This window comes from Indicator indicator, chromosome 1, assembly GCF_027791375.1.
Source record: "Indicator indicator isolate 239-I01 chromosome 1, UM_Iind_1.1, whole genome shotgun sequence".
Taxonomy (NCBI): domain Eukaryota; kingdom Metazoa; phylum Chordata; class Aves; order Piciformes; family Indicatoridae; genus Indicator; species Indicator indicator.
Window position 1 is genome coordinate 99,711,095 of NC_072010.1, and position 14,346 is coordinate 99,725,440.

The 14,346-nt window shown below is 35.6% G+C and overlaps 1 protein-coding gene across 1 annotated transcript in view; it reads right to left on the reverse strand.

Moving 5' to 3' along the window:
• Window positions 1–1,879: 1,879 nt before the first annotated feature.
• The window catches only part of CADM2 (cell adhesion molecule 2), a 261,666-nt gene continuing 249,199 nt past the window's right edge, over window positions 1,880–14,346 (reverse strand). The window contains exons 10-11 of the mRNA XM_054392117.1: window positions 3,415–3,540; window positions 1,880–1,998 (exon numbers count right to left, since the gene is read on the reverse strand). Of these exons, the coding sequence (XP_054248092.1) occupies window positions 1,880–1,998; window positions 3,415–3,540 (245 nt within the window). The remainder of the gene's footprint in view (window positions 1,999–3,414; window positions 3,541–14,346) is intronic.

The following is a 14,346-nucleotide window of genomic DNA, read 5'->3' on the forward strand; positions in this document are numbered from 1 at the left end:
ATCTTCCATTTTACCATACTACATGATGTCATATTCCAAACTCTCCCTTCCCCACATAAAAATAAAATCCCAGGAGAAAGTCCTTTACAGCAGACCATTATGCTTTTAGGCTTCACAAGTACAGGAACCAGAGAGAAATACTCTTTTGTCAAAGGTGCAAAACCTAGGAGCAAGACAAGCTCCAGCTAGACTATCTTGAGTCCTCCAGTGTAGAATCATTTCCAAGAGCTGTTACGGCAACCTTTTTATTTCATTGGAAGAGGAAATAAGCCGATGGGCTTACAGTGTTTTGTTGTCATATTTAAGAGCATGTGATTTTTCAGCTGTCAATTACACAAAAAAAAAAAAAAAAGTCAGAAATAATCCAGAGACTTTCACTGTGGAGCTAAAAGCATGGCAGGAATTCTCTATCATTCACGGTGACATAAGTTTGTACCTCACAAAATGCATAGACAGGAATTTAATATAAAGAATTAGTCCATTTACAGTATACACAAAACATATATCTTTTGTTGTAACACTTCTATTTTTTCTTTTTTTTTCTTCCCTTTTTTTTTTTTTTTTTTTTTTTTTTTTTTTTTTTTTTTTGGCAAACCAACATAGAGAAGCAGCTCTGGAACTGCCAAATTAAAAATCAAGAATTTTAGCAACTCAATAGTATTTTTTAAGGATAGTACTCAAATGTGGTTGTAATTTAAAACCTGAGGCTGTGCACTGGTTGTTAGCTTAAAACTACCTTTCCATATAACATTGTGCTTCCATTTTATAACAAAGAAAAAAATAACAAGAACTAGAAAAGTTTGCTGCTGAACAGTGCTAGGACATACAGACAAAAAGTACTAATACATGTTACCTACTCAGAATATTGATTTGAGTCATATATAGAAAGGGATATAATGGACATTAGAAAATGCTTACTTGTACTGACTTAGCTACTGCCAAAAAAGTTAAATATGTATCAAATAATGTTTAATTGAATTTATTATATGCACTATATACAGATACTAAAATGTCTTGCAGTTGTGCCCCATGTACACTTCAAATCTGAGTAGGCAGGTGAGTTCATGTGAAGCAAATAAATTATAAAACCAGAAATTACTCTGAAAGTTCTCTAATCTTTGCAATCCCCGAAAGCAGTAAAAGGGCAGGACAAATTTGTTTCAAACAAAGCACTACTATCTCACTTTGCAGAATCTGTATAGCTATTCAGCACGTTTTTACCACTGAAACATGACACTCTTGTCAAGGTACCATGTAAAACATAACAAAAAAAAGCAAAACAAAACAAAAAAATCAGTGGACTGATATTATTTTCCCACCAAATCCAAGCATACGAGAAACTATACTAAGCAGATTTCAGTTTGCTTTCTAGGGCATATTTTTCAAAAACAAGATGCTTTTTGAATTACAGATAGACATAAAACTTTCTTTGTAAACCTCTAGTCTTAGACTTAATATTTTATGTAAGTAAATTAGATCCTTAGCTAATACTATTTGTTATGAACATTGTTCTGTGACACACTAGTAGAGACATGATAAAAGAAAACTGAAAAAGAAGAAAGCCGCATAACATTTAAAAATGTAGAAAACTTGGATTAAGAGGATGATTAACATTATTAAGGCTGTATATTCAAGCACTGTATGTTAAGAGAGCAGTGGATATGAGTTTTAGGCAATAAGAAATGTCCTGCTTTACGCATGATACGGTAATTATAGAATGATGATATCAACAGCTGATTGTTGGCATAAACTGGCTACTTATAGCAGGTATGAGAGTTAATAAAGACAGCAGATGGCAGAAATGAATTCTGAGAAATGATAGCCAGTTTTCTCCAGCAGTCAGCCTGATAAGTAAAACTCCACGATTCTAGCTCTGCATCTAAATGAAATACTCTTTTTTCTCCTCTGCATTGACTTGACTGCCTTCTGCATTGATAATGGCTGTGTCGGCATCAGGTGCATCTTCAGCTCCTTTTGCTTCGTTTGTTAAATATGTTCCTAGAGGAATCAGCACAGAAAAAAAAAATAATTAGGGTTTTTCAAGCTTTACACTACATTAGAGAAATTGCATTTCTAATAATGCTCAAACTGCTTAATGAATGGACAAATATTTTTACACAGTCATGGCATACATCATACAGGTATATGCGACTTTCTAATTTGTCCAAGAACTATTTATAGTATTGATACTGATGATGCACATACATAAATTCCAATATATCCACAATACATGAAGAAAATATTTTAATAAAAACTACTTTATCTAATTGTACTAATATGCAATACAGTTTGCAATTAATAATAACTGATAAAATCTAATGGAACAAATACCCATAAAAACAAATCAACTTTGAAGATACAGATAATCATAAATGCTTTTTCTTTTAAAGACTGCAGATTGGTTTTGGATTTCTACTTTTTATTTGATTGTATGTATAATTTTATTATAGTCACTTCCAAGAATTAGAAAATTGAGGTATTTTTATTAACTGAACCCACTTACATTATGCTAAGAATATGAATAAAAATAATTGTGTATAACAGCCAAATTTCCCTTTCTGAAAAGCATTATTTACATTGGCATAAGATGCATAACTGATCATTTGGGAAAGTAAAACAACAAAGACAAACTTTCACTGGCTCATTAAAAAAAATACTGGTTTTCCCCACACAGTCCAACAAATTAAAAATATGTTTTTATCAGCTTATGTCTGCTAGCCATATGTTTATCTCAATTGAAATGAAACTTAATGAGTCCATACTAAGACTAATCCTCTCTTCACTTTTTTTTTTTTTTTTTTTTTGCCTTTGGAGGGGGTGCGAATAAACTGAATTTAAACAACAGGTCTGTGTTCAAAGGTTAAATCTCAAGAGATGATTTTTAGATTAACTATGTCTAAAAAGGATCATAAAGAAGCTTAATCAGTGTCACTCCAGCCCTGTAATCTTAAATGGTGGGGGGATGGGGACTGAAAATGAAGGCAGTGGAATTCTTAAGGTGAAGTCTCTGAAGTAAAACTTGATGCAAACTTAAAGTATTAGCACTTTTTATTAAATTAAAAATCTTCTTCACTCCTTCTATATATATTCTGCTGAATTGATACTAGTTAAAACTATGAGATCATGTAATCAAGTCTCTAGAGCTAATGGCCAAGACCAAGAGGCAATATTACCTCTTAGTCTCTCTAAATCACTGATTTATGAGATGGCTTGGAACATGTCACTAGATGTCCATTGCCTCATCCAGTCCACCAGAAACTGGTTAATACTCACAGGGACTTCACTTGCAACTGGACTGTGAGCTTTCTTGTCCAAATCATTTAGCAGGTGGGTAAGGTGAAAGGGAATAGCACTCCCAGGTCAAATCATGCCTTGCTTCTAAAAGTCACTGAACATTGACTAAATCTGTCCTACCTTTATGTCTTGCCAGGTATCGACCAAGGAGAATTATAGAACATAGTGTTACAAAGACAACTACAGCCACTATTCCTCCTATAAGAGCATGGTCAGGTCCAGTCTGTCCAGCAAAACCATTTGGATCTAGAGGGAGAAAGAAAAAGCAAAAGTAGTCCTACAGAGGCAAACAAAACCAAACAAAACCAAAACAAAATAAACCCCAGGAAAATTCACAATACCAAGTTTTATACCATCATTCTGAAAATAGGGCATTTCCCTCTTTAACATTCAGCATGGTTATTCCTACTTTTACTACCAGTATCTTATCAAGAACATAGTTCTGCTTGTATTCCCAGATTGTTAAAGCCCTGAGGACATCACAGTTATGAAAAATATTACTTTATTCTTCTTTGGCAGAGGTTATTAAATGGGAAAGGTTTCTGGTTTCGTCCTCGTTATTTTACAACTGAAAACCTGGCCATAGCTATTTATAGAAGGAAAAACAAGGAACTGAGTATTGGGGATCAGATAGCATCAGCGAAATAGTGTCTGCATAATACATAATTTATAGAACTGATTCTCAGTGGGGAACCCTTATATATTCTCTTCCTCTCATTCCTATCCTATTGCACCAGAAATAAAAAGGCAGATAAAGTGCAGCTATGCTAAGTTCCTCTGCACAAGGCTGAGTCTGCATGAATTTGCTCAGATAAAGCTATCAGGCAACCTGAAAAATCATCATTCAGTCTCAAGCGTCAGTTTGTGAATTTACAATGATTAACACCCAACGTGAGCAAGCTATAATACACATAACAGTGCATTAACAGGTGCATTTTTCTAACTGTGCAGAGTGCTAGGAACACTGCCAGACCTGAGCTTTCTGTGCAGGTCATTTGCCTATTCTGTTGCCTTCATAGGAGTTGCAAAGAGGTAATCATGGGAAATAGCACTCCTGAGGGATGAGTAATTCTTTGGAGCTTTCGAACAATGAATGAGAAACCTGTGACTGTTAGCTCACTTGAAATATATGCAAAAAAGGGTAGAAATCAATCTAAAGATCATGGTATGATTTACGTTTTAATGAAAAATGTCTCTGCTATGAAGTAATAGTAATTCTTTGAAAATACTATTATCATGTACTGTCTGTTGCAATCAGTCTACTCTCCCTGTTTCAAGAGGAGTTCCTTTGTGGAAGCTGTTTATATTCTACAAATAGTTTGCAAATGACTTCTTTATTTGGCAAAAGGAAAAAGTAGGAAAAATATTTGCACAGAAAAGAGGTTAGGTCTGTAAAGATAACAGTCAGACCTCTGATAATGCCAAAGAAGTGTGATTACATGATGCATAATAACATTCTGCTGACCAGGATCATCGTATAATGGTAAGATGTACAGATATATCTACATATGCACAGGTGTACCTAAATAGGAAGTTATACAGATAATACAAAAGAATCACGTTTTCCTCTCCTTTTGTAAACTTAGGTACACTAAAACAACACTTTTGAGTTTGCTGGAACAGGGAGTGTTGTGACCACTTAACAGTCACTGAACCCATCAGACGTGGCTTTGTTACTATACGATGACTTTCTGAGCTCCCACATCTTTCTTTTCTGGCTGATAAGAGGAAGTTAGGGAAGCTGTCCACAGCACTTCTATGGACGTGATAGCAAACAGTAAGTACTGGCCTTCTCTTTTTATGGTGCCTGTAGCAGTGTAGCTGTAAACCTCCTCCCTGTGGCAAAACATAGATAGTGCTCATTTACACACTAAGGGGCATCAACATAACATCCCCAAGCGCTGTGTGCGACCTGCAGGAGATGCTCTTCTGCAACACCAGCCCAGAAGCAGCATGAACAATTTTTCCCACTGAAAGCCAACACTGGCTAGTGTAGTAGAAGTAAAATTAAAGGATGAAAGGAAATGTTTTACGGGATGATATCCTACCTGATGCACAGTATAATCCAGAGAAAGGTCAGTGGAATACTTTGTCTGAAGGCATTTTTTGAAAAGTCTATTGGAAGCGTACAGCCTTAGCTCAATACCCAGATTTACAATGTATCTCCTCTGTGAGCTTTAATAATTATAGATAAAAATGCACACAATACACTGAGATGGATATGCTTCTGTGTTTTCATCTTTATATATATAGTTAATTGCTCCTCTTCTGCCATACCTTGTGTGGTTACATGAAGTGACCTAAAGCCAGCATAAATATAAGGTTCCCACCTATAAATGAGATTCTACTACTGCTATAGATTGAAATTTTAAAGTTTAGCTTAATTTAGATATTCATTGCAATGAAAAGGTAGTGTTGTATTTCTGCTATAATCCCTTAACCTTGGTATCAAAGGCAGTTTATATTTGTAAGTATTGCTAGACATGTTTGACCACGGAAAAGCTTGTCCATGACCTATTACCATTATAATACCAGTGAACAATAGTTAAAATACAAGAAAATGAAGGTGAGAAAGCAAGAGAAGGAAGGGAAGGGAAGGGAAGGGAAGGGAAGGGAAGGGAAGGGAAGGGAAGGGAAGGGAAGGGAAGGGAAGGGAAGGGAAGGGAAGGGAAGGGAAGGGAAGGGAAGGGAAGGGAAGGGAAGGGAAAGAAAAAAGAGAGAAAGAAAGAGAAAGAAAGAAAGAAAGAAAGAAAGAAAGAAAGAAAGAAAGAAAGAAAGAAAGAAAGAAAGAAAGAAAGAAAGAAAGAAAGAAAGAAAGAAAGAAAGAAAGAAAGAAAGAAAGAAAAGAAAGAAAGAAAGAAGAAAGAAAGAAAGAAAGAAAGAAAGAAAGAAAGAAAGAAAGAAAGAAAGAAAGAAAGAAAGAAAGAAAGAAAGAAAGAAAGAAAGAAAGAAAGAAAGAAAGAAAGAAAGAAAGAAGAAAGAAAAGAAAGAAAGAAAGAAAGAAAGAAAGAAAGAAAAAAGAAAGAAAGAAAGAAAGAAAGAAAGAAAGAAAGAAAGAAAGAAAAGAAAGAAAGAAAGAAAGAAAGAAAGAAAGAAAGAAAGAAAGAAAGAAAGAAAGGAAGAAAGAAAGAAAGGAAGAAAGAAAGAAAGAAGAGAAAGAAAGAAAGAAAAGAAAGAAAGAAAGAAAGAAAGAAAGAAAGAAAGAAAAGAAAGAAAGAAAGAAAGAAAGAAGAAAGAAAGAAAAGAAAGAAAGAAAGAAAGAAAGAAAGAAAGAAAGAAAGAAAGAAAGAAAGAAAGAAAGAAAGAAAGAAAGAAAGAAAGAAAGAAAGAAAGAAAGAAAGAAAGAAAGAAGAAAGAAAGAAAGAAAGAAAGAAAGAAAGAAAGAAAGAAAGAAAGAAAGAAAGAAAGAAAGAAAGAAAGAAAGAAAGAAAGAAAGAAAGAAAGAAAGAAAGAAAGAAAGAAAGGAAGAAAGAAAGAAAGAAAGAAAGAAAGAAAAGAAAGAAAGAAAGAAAGAAAGAAAGAAAGAAAGAAAGAAAGAAGAAAGAAAGAGAAAGAAAGAAAGAAAGAAAGAAAGAAAGAAAGAAAGAAAGAAAGAAAGAAAGAAGAAAGAAAGAAAGAAAGAAAGAAAGAAAGAAAGAAAGAAAGAAAGAAAGAAAGAAAGAAAGAAAGAAAGAAAGAAAGAAAGAAAGAAAGAAAGAAAGAAAGAAAGAAAGAAAGAAAGAAAAAGAAAGAAAAATCCTCAGAAGTGGCTAACATTTTCTCAGGGGAAAAAAAAAGCATTCTTTCACTTCAAAATGAAAATCTGTAAAACATAAACAATATTCAGAATGGGAAGTGCACCTCATAGAAATATTCTCCTCATAGAAAAATAATGTTGGCATTAAACATAAATATGCTGTACATTATGCATAGAGTAATGCACTATACTTTTGCCTTTCATGAGATGACCTAAGCCCCATGAGTGAATTATAGACCTGGGGCTATCTATCATGATATAAATAATTACTATGCCAAAATGTGCCTGAACACTATCTGAAAGACAGAAATACAAAGGTTTGAAAACTATGTCATTTTGTATTTTAGATATCTATACAGTGAACATATAATTATGCAAGTGTCCCGGGCATTGGTATTAGCAACTCCCACCAAAGCTCTGGAAAGTATTAAGCATATATTTGGCCACCAACCACTCCACAGTTTGCTTTCCAAAATACAGAATGGCATTACTTTTAGACTCTCATTGTCAGTGTTATAGGCTTTACCAGGTAAATCCTACTCTGCTGTGGTGGGTTGGAAATTCCCCACCCCCGCCAACATTAACTTCTCCAGACTAGCTCAGTTTGGAAGCAAATGAAGCTGTATTCACAAGCCAATCTACAATGGAACGCAATGAATATGTAGAAATATACAGTATTTACAATTAATTAATTGTAAAAAATAGCACAAGGACCCCTCCCTGGTCAAAAGACCAGGGAAGAAGCTGTAACAGCTTCCCTCTCCCTGCCTGCCCCTGACATCCTGTACCAAGGGAAAAGAGAGAAGCAGAGAAGGTTAATACCAGACAAAACAATGCTGCCAAGGTCAGCAAAGCCTGTTAGAATCTCCCCAGTGAAGAAGCAAGAAGAGAGAAAAATGTTTTGGGAACCAAATCTTATGGGAAATATTCCCCCAATGGAATTGTTTAGAATAATCATTATTTTCCTTTTTACACACAATAGTGATTTATTTACATTTTTACTACTTTCTGCTCAAGATCTGTGAAAAATTTTAAAGGCATAGCCTAAAACTACCACACCTTCCACACACATAACTCCAGAAGATGAAATCTTAAGTATGCAACTGTGCAATAAATACTTAAAATCCATATGTTTCCACCACAAAAACTACTCTGCTCTTGTTTTAAATATAGGCCCTTTTTTAACTGCATGAGTACAGGCAGATATGGTAGTCATGGCCTAAAAGAGTGAAATCAAAATTTTGTAATCAGATATTCTTCAAAGATCAGATCTTTTTATTTCATCCTTTGATGTGACTAAGGGAATCTTATAGCAAGATAACGACACAAAGCTCTTCTATTTGTATTTTTCCTAAATTTAGGAAGCCTCTTCAATACACTGATTGCAGATGCTGTGAGGTTGCATTCATTTTCAGTTCCTGGCATTTGCACACTACTGTTTGTTCACACACCTATCGAAATAACACACTAAAAATTACTGAGAATAAAATATATAATTATTTAAGAATTTTAACACATTAGAAAAATCTTAAACCTATTAAATATGTAGATATATGGGGCTTATGACCTAATGACAAAGTTTCAGTGCAAAACATTTTTGCATGAATTCACACATTAGTTAAGCGGAGAAATTTTGGGAGAGTTTTTTCATACTTTTGCATGCAGTACATGTTAATTATTAATCTAATTTCATTTACTTCCTGCATAAGTTTCCCTCTTATTTCTGTAGAGTTGACTTAACTGAGGAGACTGCAGATCAGATAACACTGATAAAGGGCCAGATGACCCTTTCCTCAGCAAAGGGAGAACAAGCACATTTGTGAATGCTGAAATAACATATTTTGGGGGATATATGATCAACAAACTCCCTTTATTGCAGAACTTTATTAACATGTATTTTTGGCTCAGATGCTGAGGCTTTAAAAAGTTGCCCAGGTTTGAGGCATCCAAAATAATAATTTGGTTTGGCCGTTTCTTCTAAAAGAAAAAAAATGAACTAAAAGTCTTAATTTGCTGTGGACCTTAAATAGCATTCACAAAATGAAGACGTAGTAAGCAGTTGTATTATTCAAAAAATACAGTTCCTTAAGACTTGGAATAGAAAAGTGATGTCCCATTTCTCAGAGAAGTACTGAAACCACAGCCTGCAGTTACTGTTACTGATTTCATGAATAATCAATTTCTGAGGCAGAGTTGAACCACTCCAGCAAGGCATCCTGGGTCATAGCTCCATGTTACAATTTATGTGGCAGAAAAATCTCTTCAAGCGACTCCTGTTTCTTTCACCATATGCACAGACTTGTTATCACCACCAGAACAACCTGCCAATTCTTCACTCTTTTGAAAAAGCAATTATTTGAAGGGCATGACTTAAAATCAGATCAGTAAAGCAATGTGTATTTTAGACAAGGGAAGCCAGAGATTAAATATTTTTTTCTGCCATATTTGAAAGGCTGCTCAATTGTAGCAGATGAGATCAGGGAAAAAAATGCATTGTGGGAGATAGTGAATGTAGTAAGGAACCTCAAATCATAAGACATCTAAACCTGCCCTACTTTTAAATGCCTTAGACAGAGAACATCAAACTGCAAAACCTATTGGAAGCAAGTAGGTCTGGGTTTTGTAAAGTCCACCAGTGAATATAAGTTAAGTTAGATTTATGACCCATTAACATTTCTTTGCATTTCAGTTTAATTTCATAAGGAGAAACAGCTTGTGTGATCATGCTTTTTCACTCTGTCTAAATTACTTAAGAGCCATGGACCCATTATAATGAGTTTTAAGAGAAAATAAAGATACCATAATTATTGTTTTTCTATAATGAACCTGAAAGGACAGGTTGCTTCAGGGGCTCAGACCTTACTAGATATTACAGAACCTATAGGAAGGATGCCTTTCAAAAAACCTGAACGGAAACAAAAGCTTCATTCAAAATCCGTACCCAAGAATCAATTTCTCATTAGAGCATTCTTTCTATTGTGATTATGTTGGTGTCCAATACGGCACAGATCATGTTTGAAGATTTTCACATGGTTAGGTGGCATTTTTAATTTCTGAGCCCTTCCCACCTCATCTTTTTCCCCTCCCCCTAGTACTTAGTCTTCTTGTTTTCCTTCTTGTCTCATCGTGGGTCAGCTCACACTGCAGTATTTGTATAATTCAGTTACAAAGGCAGCCAACCATGAGGCACAATCTCATTGGAGATTTCTTTCTGCAGCTTATGAAATAAAATGCATATAGGCTAATATAATTTGCCAGATTTAGCCATAGGGTCTATATATTTTTTAACTGTCCCCAAAACGTACACTTTGTAAAGAAAATAAGACACAAAACAAAAAAAACCCAACAAAACAAAAAAACAACAACAACAAAAAAAAAAAAACCAAACCCCAAACCAACTGAAAAAAAACAAACAAAAAAACCCCAAACCAAAAACCCGAATGAAAACAAACCCAAACAAACAACACTCACCGCAACAATAAAAAAGCCAAACCTCAATGATTTGTCTAACATCAATAGGGAAAAAAGAGTAAAATAGTAATTTACTTCCATTATGGATAGGAGGTAGGACTGAAGTGATAGTTAATAAGGTATTTGCTTTACGAAAACTGGCAGTAGAGCTGTCTGTGATAAATGCTGGTAAGTAGGATTTATCCATTATAGAATCTTAATTTGGGCACCCTAGAGTCCAATTTCCCTCGCTGGCCTGAAGTGATGAAACAGGTACTTTTAATCCCATTTAGTGCTAACTACTAAAATACGTGCATAGGAAACTTGTGAAAGTATTTTTAGGGAGAAAAGAAAGCTTCTGCACTTTCATTTAAATTGCAAAGGGCAGCTGCCCAAAGGGGCTGGTTGTGAAATTTGTTGAAAATGTGTTTTGTTATTAACCAATTCTGAATTTAAAATATGTGGTGAGCTTCTTTCTTTCTTCAGTGCCAGAACCAAAGAAGAACAAAACAGTACTAAAATATAGCACATATAAACTATTATTTTAATAGTAACATCATCAACCACAGAGAAGATGGGCAGAAAAAAAAAATTACTTGCAAAACTTCAAAGGAATTGATAGCCTTTTCTTCCCATCTTACTGCAGTAGCACATTTGGCCCACTTTGCCTCTATGTTTTTTTTTTCAGTACTGAATTATATATATGTTCCTATCAAGAAGAGCCCACATCCCAGAAGGATAAAAAGGATTTTGATGAGTTCATACTGTTCTTGTGATTCTAACATTTCTTTTGAGCGGAAGGAAAACCCCAAATATCTTCTGATGTGTGTTTGCAAGTAGGCAGCCCTTGTCAAAGGTAAATAAAAGCAAACTTTTTAGTTTGTGGGGTTTTTTTCTTCTGCAATACTGACAAGAGAGCTGTATACCTACAATGTTAAGATTAATAGTTTAACAATATTCTTCAGGGTCCTTAGAGCCTTAGTTCCAGATTTTGTGTCTTGTGTCATTGGCACAGTTGTTGGGTTTTATTCTACTTTTTTTTCCCTTAATGCTGCTTTAAAAGCTCCAGTTTCCAGAAGGAAACAGTTCCTCTAATTAGAGCACATAGAGACTTTTCTTATTGACAACATTATATTTTTCTCTCTCAATAAACTCATTAATTGATTCAATCTTTGTCTTAGGCAAAAAAAAAAGAACTAAAATCCACAAATTTTTGCCTTCATTCTATTTTCTGTCAAGGATAATTAAGTCACTTCAGGGTCTGAAGAAATACTTTCAGCCTGCCCAGCTGAAAGTGGGTTACTTGTGGCTATTGAAAAAGGAGTTTGTAGGGAAAGAGGTAGTTGGCACAGATAACTGTAGAAATTCGCTGTTAAGTTTCTCTCACCAAGTGAGTTGGCTGTAGGGTGCAGCAACAAGAAGGTGATGTCTTAACTCTGTTTCCAGCACTTTAATTTTTGTCTTTTGTGAAGAAGGACTTCTGAAGGACCTAGAATAGTTGGAGCAAGTCCAGAGGAGGACCATAAGGTTGACTGAAGGGCTGGAGCGCCTCTGCTGTGAGGATAGGCTGACAGAGCTGGGGTTGTTCAGCCTGGGGAGGAGAATACTCTGGGAGGACCTTATCACTGCCTTCTAACACCTGAAGGAAGGCTGGAGAGGGATTTTTCATAAGGGTGTCTAGAGACAGGACTAGGGGGAATGGTTTTAAGCTGAGGGAAGAGTAGGTTTAGACTAATTCTTAGGAAGTTCTTCAGTACGAGGGTGGTGAGACTCTGGAATAGGCTGTCCAGAGTGGTTGTGGATGCCCCTTTCCTGGAGGTGTTTAAGGCCAGATTGGAGCCTTGGGCAACCAAGTCTAGTTGAGAGGTGTCCCTGCCCATGGCAGGGGGAGTTGTAGTAGATGATCTCTGAGGTTCCTTACAACATAAGCTGTTCTATGATTCTATGACTTTCCATCAATAAATACAGGAGGATCCCTGCTCTTGGTTTTCCTAAAAGGACAGGCTAGGGTAGGAGTCTGTGTGTCTACACACCACTCCTTTTCCCATCTTCAGAAATTAATCGTCTATAGAAATAAAAAAAAAACATTATCTAAGTAGCACAGAGAGTGGAAATGCCAATGTACTCTTCTGCTCCATTCCTTGTAGTACTTTACAGTTACGGCTTTTGGACACTTCTACAGACTTCAGTTTGCTAGAATACGAACATGACTGTGTGGAAAGGGTACATGGAACACAAGCTCAGTACAGTTTTCAAGTGTAGGTATCTGTTGCTGAATGCTGACTTAGGGCCTGTGGGCAAGCAATCAGATGGTCTCTGGCAGTCTTATCTTTCACATACCTCAAAAAAGCAACACATTATTACATAAACTACACGTCATGAACTATGGTAAGATTGCTAAAAGAACTCAGAGGATTTAAGAAAGTTATTCTGCTAACCTTAAGGAATTCCCAAGCCTACTAGAAAGCAGCATAAATGTTTCCATAGTCACTTTCATCACTTTGTTTTTATGCTGTTATACAAACTCCCTCACAGATTGCTTCTCAGAGCTAATTATTACCACAACAGAACTCATAATAAATACTAACTCAAATAAGCAGTGCAAGAAAGACATGCTTTCAGCTGAGAAACTGAATGTTGAGAAACAAGTGGAGAGGTTCATTGAAGTATGGAGGTAGAGACAAAGCTTTTCCAATGGCAGGAGCTAAGCAGGAGAAGGCTTTCTCACCAATAAAGCAAGAGTCACAGACAAAGTTAGCCAAGAACATGCATGGCTGTAAAAGCGTAAGAGAGACATGAACAGATTCACAGCTCCACAAAGTACCATGTACCAAATATGTTCACAAGAGTTTTAAAATCAGGAAGGGCAGCTTTAATTTAATTGAAGAACAGCTCTAATTAAAACTTACTCTGCGGTGGAAGAAAACCTATTGTTCAAATGAATGTTTTATGGTTGTCATACTAATTTTTTCTTACCAAATCAGATTAGAATAATTACAAGCCTATAATGACATTTTTAAAAAGCCCTGTAAACCAGCCACTTACAGCCAGAATTTGACACCTTCTTCATGCTGAACAGCAATTTAATCTATCGTGGGACTACTCAGTATGAGTAATTGTAAAAGAATTTCCTCTATGGCAGTTAACAGCGTATCTTATCTATCAATGTATCTCTAGAAGATTAGCTAGGCATACTTGCAGCTAGAGCAACTGATCCAAAAGAGGCTGTTGACTGACCCAGCTCACTTCAGAAACAGATGTGAGAAACATCATCAGAGACAGTCTGTTGCAATGCAGAGTAACTGAAAAGTTACCAATAGGAAGATGAGCAGCTCAGTTAACATGTGAGGCACTTTTTATAGCTCTTTTATTTAGAGCATAAAATCTTGTTTTCTAAAAATCTAAATTCTTTGGGAGAATGGCAGTACCCATTAGTGCAGTTTCCATACAAGCAATAAACATACCTTCATTTGAATTTTTGCCTGTGCATTAACTGAATGCTATCCATTCTTTATGCCAACTCTGTACTAACAGAAACAATACTTTCCCTGTTTAATAATGACATGCTTGATGGAATTCAGTGTAATTGTAGCAGTGGTGTTCTTCTCATAGGCTGTGTGTTATGGTGTTTCCAGGAGAGGCCAAGACGAGAAGACTCTTATTGTGAAAGGCAAAAGCATTTATTGCCTAACCAACTAAGCAAAGCACTAAGCAAAAGCAAAAGCAAGAGCTTAAGCATAAGCCAAAGCCTACTACTCTGTTACACAGTCAATTTGCATACTTTTCTCATACAGAGCTGTCACATCCCAATTGGCTATCCTTTCACTGACATGGGTCCAAGCAAAGCATACACTAGGTTAATACTG